Source organism: Mirounga angustirostris, unplaced genomic scaffold, assembly GCF_029215605.1.
Source record: "Mirounga angustirostris isolate CCGP_5_RB_7025 unplaced genomic scaffold, mMirAng1.0.hap1 SCAF_17, whole genome shotgun sequence".
Taxonomy (NCBI): Eukaryota; Metazoa; Chordata; class Mammalia; order Carnivora; family Phocidae; genus Mirounga; species Mirounga angustirostris.
The window spans coordinates 31,110,301-31,127,528 of record NW_026991725.1 but is presented as its reverse complement, the minus strand read 5'-3'; the positions used below and the strand labels follow the sequence as shown (position 1 = coordinate 31,127,528).

The window sequence follows — 17,228 nt, the reverse complement described above, 5'->3', positions numbered from 1 at the left end:
AACACTCACCATCAGTTGACAGTTGGGCCATTAGTTCCTCAAGTTCCTCATCCTTGAGTTTAATCCCCATGTTTTCCATTACAGATTTCACTTTTCTGAGTTTGACCCTTGGTCCTTAGGAAAGAAGGTCATGGAATAAGAACATGAATATTGGTGCTTAAGGGTGAAAAATGCTAATCATGGTCATGCATCATAAATCCCAACTAGAGGGTAAACCACAAGGGCACAAAGAAACTATTAATATATTTATCTCCCAAATTTAGATATGTTTGTTGAAAGTAGGAAAAAATTGAGAAAGATAACCATTGAGAAAAAGGTAAACAGTAAACAGTATTTACCTTTATGGGGAGGTATGAGATTAGTGGAAGGTAGGGGGACTCTCACTTTTAAAAAAATTGAGATATAATTGACATATAAATATCATGTCAGTTTTATATGTACAACATAATGATTTAGTATTTGTATATATTATAATGTGATCACCACAATAATTCTTGTTAACATCCATCACCACACAAGTTACAAGTTTTTTCTTCTTGTGGTGAGAACTTTTAAAATCTACTCTCTTATACTTTCAAATATACAACACGGTATCATTAACCATAGTCACCATGCTTTACATTAGATCCCCATGACTTGACTTACACTTCTTTTATCAGTTTTCCAAGTGGTAGAATTGGATAGTTTTCTTATAGTAGTTGCTGTTTTAAAAATATTTTTCCAATTAAAAATAAAAAATATAATTGTTTACAACAGAATTAGTATAAGGAGTAGGGATAGGATATTTTCCTTAATACCCATCCAGGGCACTTTACTTCAGTTTTTTTTTTTTAAGATTTTATTTATTTATTTGACAGAGAAAGAGAAAAGAAGAAGAGAGAGCACAAGCAAGGGGAGCTGCAGGCAGAGGGAGAGGGAGAACAGGCTCCCCGCAGAGCAGGGAGCCTGATGCGGGGCTTGAACCCAGGACCCTGGGATCATGACCTGAGCTGAAGGCAAACGCTCAACCAGTTGAGCCACCCAGACACCCTTCAGTTTTCCATGAGAGGTGAACAGGGAGAATTGGCACATCTACCTGTGGTTGAAACAACAACCAGTCTGTACAGTTCTGGGTGTTTACTAGAAAACAGTGTTAGAACTTCTTACAGTAAGAGGATACTTTCCTTATATGCCAAAATGTCAACATACCCAAAGAAAAATGGTAAGTTGAGTCCATAACAATGGATCAAAAAATTGGCAAGAAGCAGGGGCACCTGGGTGGCTCAGTTGGTTAAGCATCTGACTCTTGATTTCGGCTCAGGTCATGATCTCCAAATCGTGAGATCGATCCCTGTATCGGGCTCTGTGCTCAGCAGAGTCGGCTTGAGATTCTCTTTCCCTCTCCCTCTGCCCCTCCTCCCACTCACGCAGACACACATGCTCGCTTTCTAAATAAATAAAATCTTAAAAAAAAAAATTGGCAAGAAGCAAAGTTGGAACATTTCAAAGCAAACGGTAAACATGAGGATTTTATTTTTATTTGCTCTTTCACTGTGTTTCTCACTCACCACTGAGGGCCTTCACACCTTTTAGCAATCTATTTTTATATACTTTTCCATCAGCTGTAAGACAAGCACAATTAAGAATAGAGGTTAATGAAGGAAAGATTAACAAAGACAGCACAAAGACAATACAACATCCATAATTTCAGGGGGAAAAAAACCCTTCAGATTTGTTTAGGATTTTATTTTATTTTACTCTCAAGTAAGAATGAAACCAAAGATAAAGAAAGCTTTCACTGATATAAACCTACCTATTATTGAATTAAAAATTCTTTATCTCCCTATTTCTCCCCTTTTCCTTCCTACTCTTACTCTCCTGGTTTTTCTTTTTCCCTTGGTCATGACTTAGGTGAGGTGATGCTCCAGGGCGACAGGATGGATAATTTAGCCTTGATGATGGGGACCAGTGAAAGATGTTGCCAATTTTCAATATTAAAATGTAAGTGATAAGAACAGAATTTCTTCTTTTGTGAAACTGTGCTTTCTAAATGGGTTTTACTGGACATACACATATATAATTTCAGCAGTTTTCACACACAAGCCCATAAATCCGGGTTTCAAAGATGTGCTAAATACTCACCATGAATGGGTAGAGTTTTTAGCAGCTGCTGCTCCTCCTCATCAGTGAGTACTAGCCCCATTTTCCTCATCACATTGCTCAGATTATTGACATTAACTTTCTCTCCTTTGGAAAGATGGAAATTGTTAACATATAAGAATTTTAGAAATGGATGAAGGATTTCAAATGGTGAAAAAGATAACCTAAGTGGAATTAGAAGTGCAAATTGACAATGAAACTTGTTAACCTATATAGATTCTGAGTACATGTGGGTGTATAGATCATGTCAGAAATAGAATTTATACTTTTAATTCAAGCAAAAGAAAAGCATATATAATCCCGGATATAAGTCAAATACCAATATATTTCCTGAATTATGGGGTCTTTTGACACAATGACCATATTTCCTGGCTGTCCTACAAAAGCTTCACCTTGAGATTGAATAGAGTTCACCTATAGTTTGGTTGTTTAAACAGTGGTGAAGTAGAAAACATTATTGGCCCAAACTCCACATAATATAGGTCTATACAGGAAAAATACCAAATTAAACAGTAAGATTATAAAACAAACATTTAACCATTAAATGTGTAGGGGTAAAACTTAGCATGTCAGTAATAGCCTGAAGAGAAAACTACTATTTAACAACATCTTTTTTTTTTTCTATAAAGCATTAAGGTCTCAGTTAATAATGAATTCCGTGTTTACCACAACTTCTTACCTGTAAAAGCTTTTGCGTCATCCATCACCACATTCAAATCAACCATTTTATTCTCTGTAAGAGAAGACAATTCAGGCACAGAGATCAAATCTTAGACTTAGAAAAATGATGTGAAAAATTTAAGTTGTAATACAAAGGGTTGCAATTCAGCAGCGACAGGTAGGGGCAGCAGACGTGTGCGGGCCACAGTGGCCTGCCTGCCTTAGCCACACCTGCCTACTTCCTATTAGTTTAGAATAGATACCCCGAATTAGGGAAGAAGGACAATTTTGGTTTGGCATGTGCAGGCTGTGTGGAAAGATGTGCTGTCTGGCTGTCTTACAAGTTGTTTTTCATCAAGTTTTTTTTTTTTTTTTAAGATTTTATTTATTTATTTGAGAAACAGAGAGTGAGAGAGAGCATGAGCAGGGGAGAGGCAGAGGGAGAAGCAGACCTACCCCCTGAGCAGGGAGCCTGAAGCGGGGTTCCAACCCAGGACCTCAAAATCATGACCTGAGCAGACGCTTAACCGACTGAGCCACCCAGGCACCCCTTGCATGAAGTTTTTAATGGGAAGCCACTGGCTCTGCATTTGAATCTATGAACCCTCTAATTCAGGAACTTTTAGCCTGGGGCTCACCCCTTAGCAAATCCTTTCTAATGAATTCTACTATCTTTGCCTCTGTGACATTTTTATCCAGCTAAATTGGTCTTATTCAGTCATTAATGAAACTTTATCTTATTAAAAAAAAAGTGTACAAGGAAGGGATGGAAGGAGGATATATGAAAGAAATATGGCAAAATGGCAACATTTATTGATTCTAGCCAGTGGATACACAAGTGTTTGTTACAGTGTTTGTTTTCTGTTTTGATAGATGTTTGAAATATTTCATAAGTTTTTCAAAGATATTAAAAAATAGCTTTACTTTCAGAAGCCCTCAGATAGAAAATCTAAGATTTGCCCTGAGGTGCAGTGGTATCTGAAATACTTACCGTCAATGGGCAGGTGGTTCAGTAAGTCCTGAAAGTCCTCTTTCTCAAGCTGAATCCCCATGTTCTTTGCAAGGGTGTTCAGGTTCTTGACACTGACTTTTTTCCCTTAGGAAAGAAGAGGATGTAAATAATTCAAGTAAGTCCAGGGAGTAGAAGATGCTAGCCTTGAGTACGCATCCACCGTAAGTGCGGTGAAACACTGGCCATTTAAATGAACCCGGATAGTCAGTGTTGGAGTTGAGAGGAGAAAATTCTCCCTCAACATTGTGCTATAACTTTTAACTGAACTAATCATGGATGAAAAAGAAGAATTAGATAAGTCTGATGAATTGATGAAGATAACCAACGTAAATGAAATCAAAATCTCAAACTTGCTGCATATTACTAAGAATAACTTCCTCAAATGTAGTTATCCTGAAAGAAGGGTAGTGGGTTATGAAGCATAAGTTCAGTGTCACTGTACTAGTAGAATAATGGCATGGCGGGGCGCCTGGGTGGCTCAGTTGTTAAGCGTCTGCCTTCAGCTCAGGTCATGATCCCAGGGTCCTGGGATCGAGTCCCGCATCGGGCTCCCTGCTCCTTGGGAGGCTGCTTCTCCCTCTGCCTCTCTCTCTCTCTCTCTGTCTCTCATGAATAAATAAAGAAAAAATCTTTAAAAAAAAAAAAGAAAATGCATTTAAATAAAATTTGACTTAACCAAGTCTTACATTTGAAAATATGTTTCTTCTACTGTGATGCAGAAGGTAGGATGACCAGTTATGGTAAATAGAATTAAGGCCATATACATTTCTATTCTAGAAGATCTATTTGGTACTCAGAATAGAATCTTCTAAAAATTATTAGTCTCACGTTAAAGTGGGACATTATTCTCTTTTGTTAGCTTTTTTTTACCAATCAATTCTTTAGCTTCTAATAACGTGCCACATAATGTGCCAGGTACCCACCAAGATGTGTAAGTCATGGGCCCTGCCTTCCAGGAACATCTCACAGATGGTGGAAGACATGCAAATAATACACAGATGTGTACAAAAAATAATAGCACGGTGAATGCTGCTGCACAGATGTGAGCAGTGCACACTGAGGGTGGAACACAGGAGTCTAGGGCGCCTGGGTGGCTCAGTTGGTTAAGCGTCTGCCTTCGGCTCAGGTCATGATCCCAGGGTCCTGGGATCGAGCCCCGCGTCAGGCTCCCTGCTCGGCAGGAAACCTGCTTCTCCCTCTCCCACTCCCCCTGCTTGTGTTCCTGCTCTCGCTCTCTCTCTGTCAAATAAATAAATAAAATCTTTAAAAAAAATAAAGAATAATGGCATGGCATGATTCTAATCAGAAATCTAAAAAAGCAAGTGCAAAGCATAATAAATTTTAGTTGCTGTTCTCATGATTCTTACCTTTGAGAGGCTTCACACTATTCAGTAATCTCTTCTTATATACCTTTCCATCTCCTGTGAGATAGGGTAAAATTCAAGTCAAAAGAAAAAGGATAAGGAACTCTATAATTTTATAAGGCATTTTATATAATTCCTCTGGAAATGTATTTGGCCGCACCCTCAAATAATAATAAAAGGAATGCCCACAACGTGGTCCATCTGTTTCCTAGTTGGAACACATGGCAGTAGCTGATGCAGGCTACAAATACACCCACATATGTGCTTCTTTCTTCTTAGCTTTCCCTTCTTTAACTGCATTTCATCCCCTCTGTCTTTCTCTTTTTCTTGCCTATGCTCTAGGCCCATAAAAGTATTCCTATAGGCTCAGCCTGAACGTAGTCTATAAAGGGATTTTATTAAAAATAGTTATCAACCCAAACAGTCGTATAAAACAGTATTTAAATAAATTTTGTTCTCTAAACAAACTGTTTTCATAAATGGAGGGGAAATTCAACAGGGGCAGAGAACAAGGGACATCGACCAGCCCAATCCATCGCCACAGGAGCTGTCTGTCCAATCAGAATCAAATACTGACAGTTTAAGCACATGGTCCTGGTGGTCCCCTGCTCTCAGGTGTTTATCTTTTAGTTGCTGGATTATGGGGAGATGGGAGGGCTATCAGGGCTAGCACTGAGGATGTGGGGCACATTCAGGGGGCTACAGAAGAATTTAGCTGTGTAGCGTTTGAAATATTTAGCAAGGGGCCCATTGACTGAATGGAAAAGAGAGGAATTTCTCACTTACAAGTTTCTCACTTCCAAACTAAAACACAAGTGACAAGAATGGGGTTTCTTACGTCTGGACTGCATTTTCCTTAGGGGGTTTCTTAGGGCATTAGACAATTCTCACCCAGAAGCCCACAGTACCACATTTCCCTGAGCACCATGATGGCATGTTAAACACTCACTAGAGATTGGCAGAGTTTTCAACAGCATCAACTGTTCTTTTTCAGTGGTCTCAATTCCCATATTTCTCAGCACATTTTTTAAGTCATTGGCTTCAACCTTTTCTCCTTTGAATAGATGGGAATTATTTCAGGTGACAATATTAAAAAATATAATTATTCTAAACTATGAAAAACATAATCCCACACAGCATTATTTCTAACTGCAGGATGAAGCTGAAATACATGAGCTGACTTCACTTACACAGAGTTATTGTAAAATTCAATACCTGAAAAGTTTCTTTAATCAAAATAAGAAGCTACTACTCCTATTCTGTATATGGGTCGATATAGCATGGAGTTAACTGCCCAATGACTTATGTTGGTATATAGAATATACATAGTTGTACTGGTAAGTAATATCTCTGTTACTGCTTCATGACCTGAATTATGGGACTGACCGTTCATAGTGACCATATTTCCTGATGCAAAAACTTCACATTGAAATCCACTGTGTTCACCTATATTTTGATTCTTTGAACACTAGAGAAATGAACACATTACTGGCCAAAATATTTGAGAGTGCCCACACTTCTAAATCTCTAATGATCTAAATTATTGTCAATAAGACAAAATCATCAATAAATAGGTAAAAGAGCAAAGCAAACTTATTAATGATGGCTGGAGGGGGTAAACGACTGCTTTAAAAAGGTATTTCTCTATAAGGCATCAAAATCTCAATTTTATGGGGCACCTGGGTGGCTCAGTCATTAAGCATCTGCCTTCAGCTCAGGTCATGGTCCCAGGGTCCTGGGATCGAGTCCCACATCAGGCTCCCTGCTCAGCAGGAAGCCTGCTTCTCCCTCTCCCACTCCCTCTACTTGTGTTCCCTCTCACTGTGTCTCTTTCAGTCAAATAAATAAAATCTTAAAAAAAAAATCTCAATTTTATGATGTCTTATACAAGTTCTCACTCACCTGTAAAAGCACTAGCTGCTTCCATCAACGTATCCAAATCAATCTTTTCATCTTCTGTAGGAAAATTCAGAATTTAGATTCAGATGAAGATAATGAGACTTGAAAAGTTAAATAAAATTCTATTTTTTTGAAGATTTAAAAAAAATTTTTAAGTAATCTCTACAACCAACGTGGGGTTTGAACTCATAACCCTGAGATCAAGAGTTGCATGCTCTACTGACTGAGCCAGCCAGGGGTCCCTGTATAAAATTCCTAAATAAAGATTTGGTGTATGGAATCCCAATAATTTTTCATGCTTTATTCTAAAATTTTTATCTACAGGAACCTATAACAAAAATTTCCGAGCTTTAAGTATATATCCATTCAATTAATATAACTTCTTTTTTATTTCATAAGCTATTAAAAACATATTTTTTTAAGATTTTATTTATTTATTTTGAGGAGAGAGAGGGAGAGAGTGAGCATGAACGGGGGGAGGGGCAAATGGAGAGGGAGAAGCAGACTCCCCACGGAGTGGGGAACCCGATATGGGGCTCGATCCCAGGACCCTGAGATCATGACCTGAGCTGAAGGCAGATGCTTAACCGACTGAGCCACCCAGGTGCCCTGAGCTATTAAAAATCTTTAGAGTGTTATGGTGAATGGAATGTTTTGTTTGTTTGAAGTCAGCTCCATCCTAGAGGTCAGGTTTCCTTCTTTCAGACCTAGTTCTCTTGCACTGAGTAGAAGGTTGAGATGGGTTAGAGCCACAGTTCTCAGAGTGTGGTCCAGGGACCACTGGAGTCACCCAATACCCTTTGCCTTTTACACTTTTGATGTCTGCACTGGTGGTTCAAAAGCAGGGGTGGGTGAAACTGCAGGCATCTTCGCATGAATCAAGGCCATGGCAACAAATGTACTAGCAGTCACTGTGTTCTTCATTGTACATACTTGTAGTAAAAGAATGTCAGTTTCATTTAAGAATGTTCTTGATAGGGGTACCCTGGGTGGCTCAGTCGTTAAGCATCTGCTGTCAAATAAATTAAATCTTTTAAAAAAAAAAGAGTGTTCTGCTAAAAAAAAAGCAGCAAAAGGTACTGATTTTATTAAATCTTAACCCTTGAGAACACACCTTTTTAATATTCTGTATAATGAATTGAGAAGTTTGTATAAAGCATGTCAGTTGCATATGAAAATACAATGGTTTCTTGAGGAAAAGAACTTGTATGATTGAGTTAAGCAAACTAGCTGCTTTTTCATGAATACCATTTTCACTTGCAAAAATGGACAAAATCTAGTTATTCAGAGTTTGGTATTTGGGAAGCATCTTCTTGAAAATGAACAAAGTGAGACTATTATCTTTTTTTTTTTTTTTTTAAGATTTTGTTTATTTATTTGACAGAGAGACACAGCAAGAGAGGGAACACAAGCAGTGGGAGTGGGAGAGGGAGAAGGAGGCTTCCCGTGGAGCAGGGAGCCTGATGCGGGGCTCAATCCCAGGACTCTGGGATCATGACCCGAGCCAAAGGCAGACGCTTAATGACTGAGCCACTCAGGCGCCACCGTGAGACTGTTATCTTAAGAAAACAATTGACAATAGATGTTTTAATGGTAGAGTTCAAGTTTTCAAACAAAAATTTAAATTTAGAAAAACTTATATCCACATCATGACTTGATAGGTTCTCAATACTTAAACATTTTTAAAATAAGATTGGTGGTGATATTAACAAATGTGATTTTTAAAAATTTATTTATTTGAGAAAGAAAGTCCAAGATGGCAGAGGATTAGGAGACCTTAGTTTCATCTGGTCCCAGGAATTCAGCTAGATAGCTATCAAATCATTCTGAACACCTGCGAACTCAAATGGAGATCTAAGAAAAGAACAGCTACAACTCCACAAATAGAAAAGCGACCACTTTCTGTGAGGTAGGAGGTCCAGAGAAGTGAATACAAGGCAATATATGGGAAGATAAACCGCGGGGGGAGAAAGCCTCTGAAAGCTAGCTACAGGAAAGTGATATAGCAGCCAAGTACAAAATTGGAACTTTTAGAAGTCTGCTCCAATGAGGGACTTCCTGGCCTGAAAAGTCTGCAGGTGGCTAAGCAGGGAGAGTGTGGTCTCAGGATCCCTGGGGTCACAGAAACACCAGGGCTGCCTGAGTGCGGCAGAGTTCTCAGGCATCGGAGTGGGGAAGCTGGCTGAAATCAACAAGCCCAGGAGTGGGCTCTCAGCTCCGGGTTGCCATAAACTTCAAACTGCAGCACAGTTGGGTGACTGCTCTCTGAGCAGGGGCCCAACAAGCAGCAGAACCAGTGAGACCCCCCCTTCCTCCCCAGGGAGGAGCAGTGTGGGAGCAAGATGCAGGAGTCTGCAGGGCTTGTAGACTCCAAACGGGGTCATGTGCCTGAGATAAAATGCTTGGTCACAGGCTGGGTGAGCATGGAGTGTGGCTGGAGACCAGGGAGACAGGAGTGATTGACTGCTTTTCTCTGAGGGCTCACTGAGGAGTGGGGCCCCAAGCTTTCAGCTCTGGGCCAGGCTGGAGATTGGGGGGCCACCATTTTCATTCTCATCCTCTAAAGCTGCGTGGAAAACCTTCAGGGAACAAAAGCCACAGAGAACAAACCCGAGCAGATTACTTAGCCTGGCCCCTGGCAAGGGCAGTACAATTCTGCCTGGGGCAAAGACACTTGAGAATCGAGGCAACCAGCCCCTCCTCCAGAAGATCAGCAAAAACATCCAGCCAAGACCAAGTTTACTAATCAATGAGAACTGCAAAACTAAAGCGCTAGGGGAATACAGCACATAGAATCCATGGCTTTTCCCCCATGATTGTTTAGTCTTTCAATTTAAATTAAAAAAAAAATTTTCCCCCTTTCTTTTTCAACCAATTTCTTATTTTAGCAATTTTTTTTAAATCTTTTTAAATTTTTATTTTTAGAGTTACATTCTATCCCTTCATTGTATTTAATTTTATTTTTCTATATATATAAGTTTTTCTTTCTTGACAATTTTGGGATGCAGTTTCTTCTAACAGACCAAAGTACACCCAAACTCTAGTGTATGGCTTTGTCCTATTCACCTATCTGATCATATTCTCTCTCTTTTTTCCTTCTTCCTTTTTTTTTTTTTTTTTGGTTAAAGTCTTTTTATATTTTCATCTTTACAGTTACATTCTATCTTTTCAATATATTTAATTTTATTTTTGTATATATGTAAGTTTTTCTTTTTTTTTTTTTAAAGATTTTATTTATTTATTTTGACAGAGAGAGACTCAGTGAGAGAGGGAACACAAGCAGGGGGAGTGGGAGAGGGAGAAGCAGGCTTCCCACCAAGCAGGGAGCCCGATGCGGGGCTTGATCCCAGGACCCTGGGATCATGACCTGAGCCAAAGGCAGATGCTTAACTGACTGAGCCACCCAGACACCCCCAGATTAATGATTATAAAGATACTAGCTGGACTTGAAAAAAGTATAGAAGACACTAGAGAATCCCTTTCTGGAAAAATAAAAGAACTAAAATCTAACCAAGTCAAAATCAAAAAGGCTACTAATGAGATGCAATAAAAAATGGAGGCTCTAACTGCTAGGATAAATGAGGCAGAAGAGAAAATTAGCGATATAGAAGACCAAATGATGGAAAATAGAAGCTGAGAAAAAGAGAGATAACTACTGGATCATGAGGGGAAAATTTGAGAGATAAGTGATATCATAAAGTGAAACAATGTTAGAATAATTGGGATCCCAGAAGAAGAGGAAAAAGAGAGAGGGGCAGAAGGTATATTGGAGCAAATTATAACAGAGAACTTCCCTAATCTGGGGAAGGAAAGAGGCATTAAAATCCAGGAGGCACAGAGAACCCCCCTCAAAATCAATAAAAATAGGTCAACACCTTGACATATAATAGTGAAAGTTACAAATCTCAGAGACAAAGAGAAAATTGTGAAAGTAGTTCAGGACAAGAGGTACATAACCTACAAGGCTAGAAACATTAGACTGGCAGAAGACCTATCAAAAGAGACCTGGCAGGCCAGAAAGGACTGGCATGATACATTCAGGGTGCTAAATGAGAAAAATATGCAGCCAAGAATACTTTATCCAGCTAGGATGTCATTCAAAATGGAAGGAGTGAATCCTGGAAGAATTCTTCCAGGACAAATGGAAACTAAAAGAATTTGTGACCAACAAACCAGTCCTACAAGAAATATTAAAAGGGATCCTTTAAGCAAAGAGAGAGCCCAAAAGTAGCATAGACCAGAAAGGAACAGAGACAGTATACAGAAACAGTGACTTTACATGTAATATAATGGCCCTAAATTCATATCTTTCAATAGTTACTTTGAATGTAAATGGGCTAAATGCCCCAATCAAAAGACACAGGGTATCAGATTGGATAAAAAAGCAAGACCCATCCATATGCTGCCTGTAAGAGACTCATTTTAGATCCAAAGATACCTCCAGATTGAAAGTGAGGGGGTGGAAAACCATTTATCATGCTAGAGGACATCAAAAGAAAGCTGGGGTAGCAAACCTTATATCAGACAAATTAGATTTTATTTTTTATTTTTTATTTTTAAAGATTTTGTTTGTTTATTTGAGAGAGAATGAGAGAGAGAGCACATGAGAGGGGGGAGGGTCAGAGGAAGAAGCAGACTCCCTGCCGAGCAGGGAGCCTGATGCGGGACTCGATCCAGGGATACCAGGATCATGACCTGAGCTGAAGGCAGTTGCTTAACCAACTGAGCCACCCAGGTGCCCAGAGACAAATTAGATTTTAAACCAAAGACTATAATAAGAGATGAGGAAGGACACTATATCATAATTAAAGGGTTTGTCCAACAAGATCTAACAATTGTAAATATTTATGCCCCTAACATGGAAGCAGCCAAATATATAAGCCAGTTAATAACAAAATCAAAGAAACACATTGATGATAATACAATAATAGTAGGGTACTTTAACATCCCCCTCACTGCAATGGACAGATCACCTAAGCAGAATATCAACAAGGAAATAAGGGTTTTGAATGACACACTGGACCAGATGGACTTCACAGATATATTCAGAACATTCCATCCCAAAGCAACAGAACACATGTTCTTCTCTAGTGCACATGGAACATTCTCCAGAATAGATCACATATGGGGCCACATATCATGTCTCAATGGGTACTAAAAGAGTAGGATAATTCCTTGCATATTTTTGGACCACAATGCTTTGAAACTGGAACTCAATCACAAGAGGAAAATTGGAAAGAACTCAAATACATGGAGGCTAAAGAGCATCCTACTAAAGAATGAATGGGTCAACCAGGAAATTAAAGAAGAATTTAAAAAAATTCATGGAAACAAATGAAAATTGAAAACAAAAGTGTTCAAAACCTTTGGGATGCAACAAAGGCAGTCCTAAGAGGAAAGTATACAGCAATACAAGCCTTTCTCAAGAAACAAGAAAGGTCTCAAATACACAACCTAACCTTACACCTAAAGGAGCTGGAGGAAGAACAGCAAATAAAGCCTAAACCCAGCAGGAGAAGAGGAATAATAAAGATCAGAGCAGAAATCAGTGAAATAGAAACCAAAAGAACAGTAGAACTTATCAACAAAACTAGGAGCTGGTTCTTTGAAAGAATTAATAAGATTGATAAACCCCTGGCCAGACTTATTAAAAAGAAAAGAGAAAGGACCTAAATAAAATCATGAATGAAAGAGGAGAGATCACAACCAACACCAAAGAAATACAATTATAAGAAATATTATGAGCAACTAAATGCCAGCAAATTAGGCAATCTGGAAGAAATGGATGCATTCCTAGAGATGTATAAACTACCAAAACTGAACCAGGAAGAAATAGAAAACCTGAACAGACCCATAACCAGCAAGGAAATTGAAGCAGTAATCAAAAATCTCCTAACAAACAAGAGTCCAGGACTGGATGGTTTCCCAGGGGAATTCTACAAAACATTTAAAGAAGAAATAATTCCTATTCTTCTGAAGCAGTTTCAAAAAATAGAAATGGAAGGAAAACTTCCCAACTCTTTCTATGAGGCCAGCATTACCTTGATTCCAGATCCAAAGACCCCATCAAAAAGGAGAATTACAGACCAATATCCTTGATGAACATGGATGCAAAAATTCTCACCAAAATACTAGTCAAAAGGATCCAACAGTACATTAAAAGGATTATTCACCATGACCAAATGGGATTTATTCCTGAGCTGCAAGATTGGCTCAACACCCACAAATCAATGTGATATACTACATAAATAAAAGAAGGGACAAGAACCATATGATTGATCTTCTCCGTAGATGCAGAAAAAGCATTTGAGAAAGTAAAGCATCTTTTCTTGATTAAAACTCTTCACAGTGTAGGGATAGAGGGAACATACCTCAAAATATCATAAAAGCATATATGATAAGCCCATAGCAAATATCATTCTCAATGGGGAAAAACTGAGAGCTTTTCCCCGAAGGTCAGGAATGCAGCAGGGATTTCCACTATCCCCACTGCTGTTCAACATAGTACTAGATGCCCTAGCCTCAGCAATCAGACAACAAAAAGAAATAAAAGGCATCCGAATCAGCAAAGAAGTCAAACTCTCACTCTTTGCAGATAACATGATACTCTATGTGGAAAACTCAAAAGACTCCACCCCAAAATTGCTAGAACTCTTACAGGAATTCAGCAAAGTGGCAGGATATAAAATCAATGCACAGAAATCAGTGGCATTCCTATACACTAACAAGGAGACAGAAGAAAGAGAAATAGAGTCAATCCCATTTACAATTGCACCCAAAACCATAAGATACCCAGGAATAAATTTAACCAAACAGGCAAACGATCCATAGTCAGAAAACTATGGAACACTCATGAAAGAAATTGAGGAAGGCACAAAGAAATGGAAAAATGTTCCATGCTCATGGATCGGAGGAACAAATATTGTTAAAATGTCTATGCTACCTCGAGCAATCTACACATTCAATGCAATCCCTATCAAAATACCATCTACTTTTTTCAAAGAAATGGAACAAATAATCCTAAAATTTGTATGAAACCATAAAAGACCCTGAATGGCCAAAGGAATGTTTAAAAAGAAAACCAGAACTGGTGACGTCACAATTCCAGACTTTAAGTTCTATTACAAAGGTGTAATCATCAAGACAATAGGTACTGGCACAAAAACAGACACATAGAACAATGGACTAGAATAGAGAACCCAGAAATGGACCCTCAACTCTATGGTCAACTAATCTTTGACAAAGCAGTAAAGAGTATCCAATGGAAAGAAGACAGTCTCTTTAACAAATGCTGTTGGGAAAATTGGACAGCCACATGCAGAAGAATGAAACTGGACCATTTCCTTACACCATACACAAAAATAGACTCAAAATGGATGAAAGACCTAGATGCGAGACAAGAATCCATCAAAGTTCTAGGGGAGAAAACAGGCAGCAACCTCTTCGACCTCAGCCACAGCAACTTCTTGCTAGACATGTCTGCAAAGGCAAGGGAAACAAAAGCAAAAATGAACTATTGGGAGTTCATCAAGTTCTTTTGCACAGTAAAGGAAACAGTCCACAAAACCAAAAGACAACCGACAGAATGGGAGAGATATTTGCAAGTGACACATCAGATAAATGGCTAGTATCCAAAATCTATAAAGAACTTATCAAACTCAACACCCAAAGAACAAAGAATCCAATCAAGAAATGGGCAGAAGACATGAACAGACATTTTTCCAAAGAAGACATCCAGATGGTCAACATACACATGAAAAAGTGCTCAACATCACTCAGCATTTGGAAATCCAAATCAAAACCTCAATGAGATATCACCTCACACCAGTCAGAATGGCTAAAATTAACAAGTCAGGAAACTACAGATGTTGGCGGGATGCAGAGAAAGGGGAACCCTCCTACACTGTTGGTGGGAATGCTTGCTGGTGCAGCCACTCTCACTCTGGAAAACAGTATGGAGGTTCCTCAAAAGGTTGAAAATAGAGCTGCCCTACAACCCAGCAATTGCACTACTATTTACCCCAAAGATACAAATGTTGTGATCCAAAGGGGCACGTGCACCCCAATGTTTATAGCAGCAATATCCACAATACCCAAACTAAGGAAAGAGCCCAGATGTCCTTTGACAGATGAATGTATAAAGGGGATCTGGTGTATACATACACAATGGAATATTACGCAGCCATCAAAAGAATGAAATCTTACCATTTGTAATGAGATGGATGAACTAGAGGGTATTATGCTAAGAGAAATCAGATAAAGACAATTATCATATGATCTCACTGATATGTGGAATTTAAGAAACAAAACAGAGGATCATAGGGAAAGAGGAGAAAAAATAAAAGATGAAACCAGAGAGGGAGACAAACCATAAGAGAATCTTTTTTTCCCTCTATATTTTAATTTTATTTTATTAATATCTTTTTATTATTATGTTATGTTAATCACCATACATTACATCATTAGTTTTTGATGTAGTGTTCCATGATTCATTATTAGCGTATAACACCCAGTGCTCCATGCAGAATGTGCCCTCCTTAATACCCATCACCAGGCCAACCCATCCTCCCACCCCTCAGTTTGTTTTTCAGAGTCCATTGTCTTTCATGGTTCATCTCCCCCTCTGATTTCCTCCCCTTCATTCTTCCCCTCCTGCTATCTTCTTCTTCTTCTTCTTCTTTTTTTTAAAACATATAATGTATTATTTGTTTCAGAGGTACAGATCTGTGATTCAACAGTCTTGCACAATTCACAGCACTCAACATAGCACATACCCTCCCCAATGTCTATCACCCAGCTGCCCCATTCCTCCCACCCCCCACCACTCCAGCAACCCTCAGTTTGTTTCCTGAGATTAAGACTTCCTCATATCAGTGAGGTATTATGATACATGTCTTTCTCTGATTGACTTATTTCGCTCAGCATAACACCCTCCAGTTCCATCCACATCGTTGCAAATGGCAAGATCTCATTCCTTTTGATGGCTGCATAATATTCCATTCTATATATATACCACATCTTCTTTATCCATTCATCTGTTGATGGACATCTTGGCTCTTTCCACAGTTTGGCTATTGTGGACATTGCTGCTATAAACATCGGGGTGCACGTACCCCTTGGGATCCCTACATTTGTCTCTTTGGGGTAAATACCCAGTAGTGCAGTTGCTGGATTGTATGGTAGCTCTATTTTCAACTTTTTTTTTTTTTTAAAGATTTTATTTATTTATTTGAGACAGAGAGAATGAGAGAGAGCACATGAGAGGGGGGAGGGTCAGAGGGAGGAGCAGACTCCCTGCAGAGCAGGGAGCCCGATGCGGGACTCGATCCCGGGACTCCAGGATCATGACCTGAGCCGAAGGCAGTCGCTTAACCAACTGAGCCACCCAGGCGCCCCTCTATTTTCAACTTTTTGAAGAACCTCCATACTGGGCTCAGTATACCATCCACTTTTTTCAAAGAAATGGAACAAATAATCCTAAGGTTTGTATGGAACCAGAAAAGACCCCGAATAGCCAGAGGAATGTTGAAAAAGAAAAGCAAAGCTGGCGGTATCACAATTCCTGACTTCAAGCTCTATTACAAAGCTGTCATCATCAAGACAGTAGGTACTGGCACAAAAACAGACACATAGATCAATGGAACAGAATAGAGAGCCCAGAAATGCCATTTGCAAATATCTTTTCCCTTTTATTTGAGACCTTTCTTGTTTTTTGAGAAAGGCTTGTATTGCTATATACTTTCCTCTTAGGACTGCCTTTGCTGCATCCCAAAGATTCTGAACAGTTGTGTTTTCATTTTCATTGGTTTCCATGAATTTTTTTAATTCTTCTTTAATTACCTGGTTGACCCATTCATTCTTTAGTAGGATGCTTTTTAGCCTCCATGTATTTGAGTTCTTTCTGACTTTCCTCTTGTGATGGAGTTCTAGTTTCAAAGCATTATAGTCTGAAAAAACGCAGGGAATGATCCCAATCTTTTGGTACCGGTTGAGACCTGATTTGTGACCTAGGATGTGATCTATTCTGGAGAATGTTCCATGGGCATTCTAGAGAAGAATGTGTATTCTGTTGCTTTGGGATGGGATGTTCTGAATATATCTGTGAAGTCCATTTGGTTCAGTGTGTCATTTAAAGTCTTTATTTCCTTGTTGAT

The 17,228-nt window shown here is 38.9% G+C and overlaps 1 protein-coding gene across 1 annotated transcript in view; it reads right to left on the bottom strand.

The window, feature by feature from the left end:
* Positions 1 to 17,228, bottom strand: part of EFCAB3 (EF-hand calcium binding domain 3) — a 107,861-nt gene that overhangs the window by 48,481 nt on the left and 42,152 nt on the right. The window contains exons 18-25 of the mRNA XM_064583060.1: positions 7,078 to 7,131; positions 6,125 to 6,229; positions 5,179 to 5,232; positions 3,791 to 3,895; positions 2,819 to 2,872; positions 2,122 to 2,226; positions 1,548 to 1,601; positions 10 to 114 (exon numbers count right to left, since the gene is read on the bottom strand). Coding sequence (XP_064439130.1) covers positions 10 to 114; positions 1,548 to 1,601; positions 2,122 to 2,226; positions 2,819 to 2,872; positions 3,791 to 3,895; positions 5,179 to 5,232; positions 6,125 to 6,229; positions 7,078 to 7,131 — 636 coding nt within the window. The remainder of the gene's footprint in view (positions 1 to 9; positions 115 to 1,547; positions 1,602 to 2,121; positions 2,227 to 2,818; positions 2,873 to 3,790; positions 3,896 to 5,178; positions 5,233 to 6,124; positions 6,230 to 7,077; positions 7,132 to 17,228) is intronic.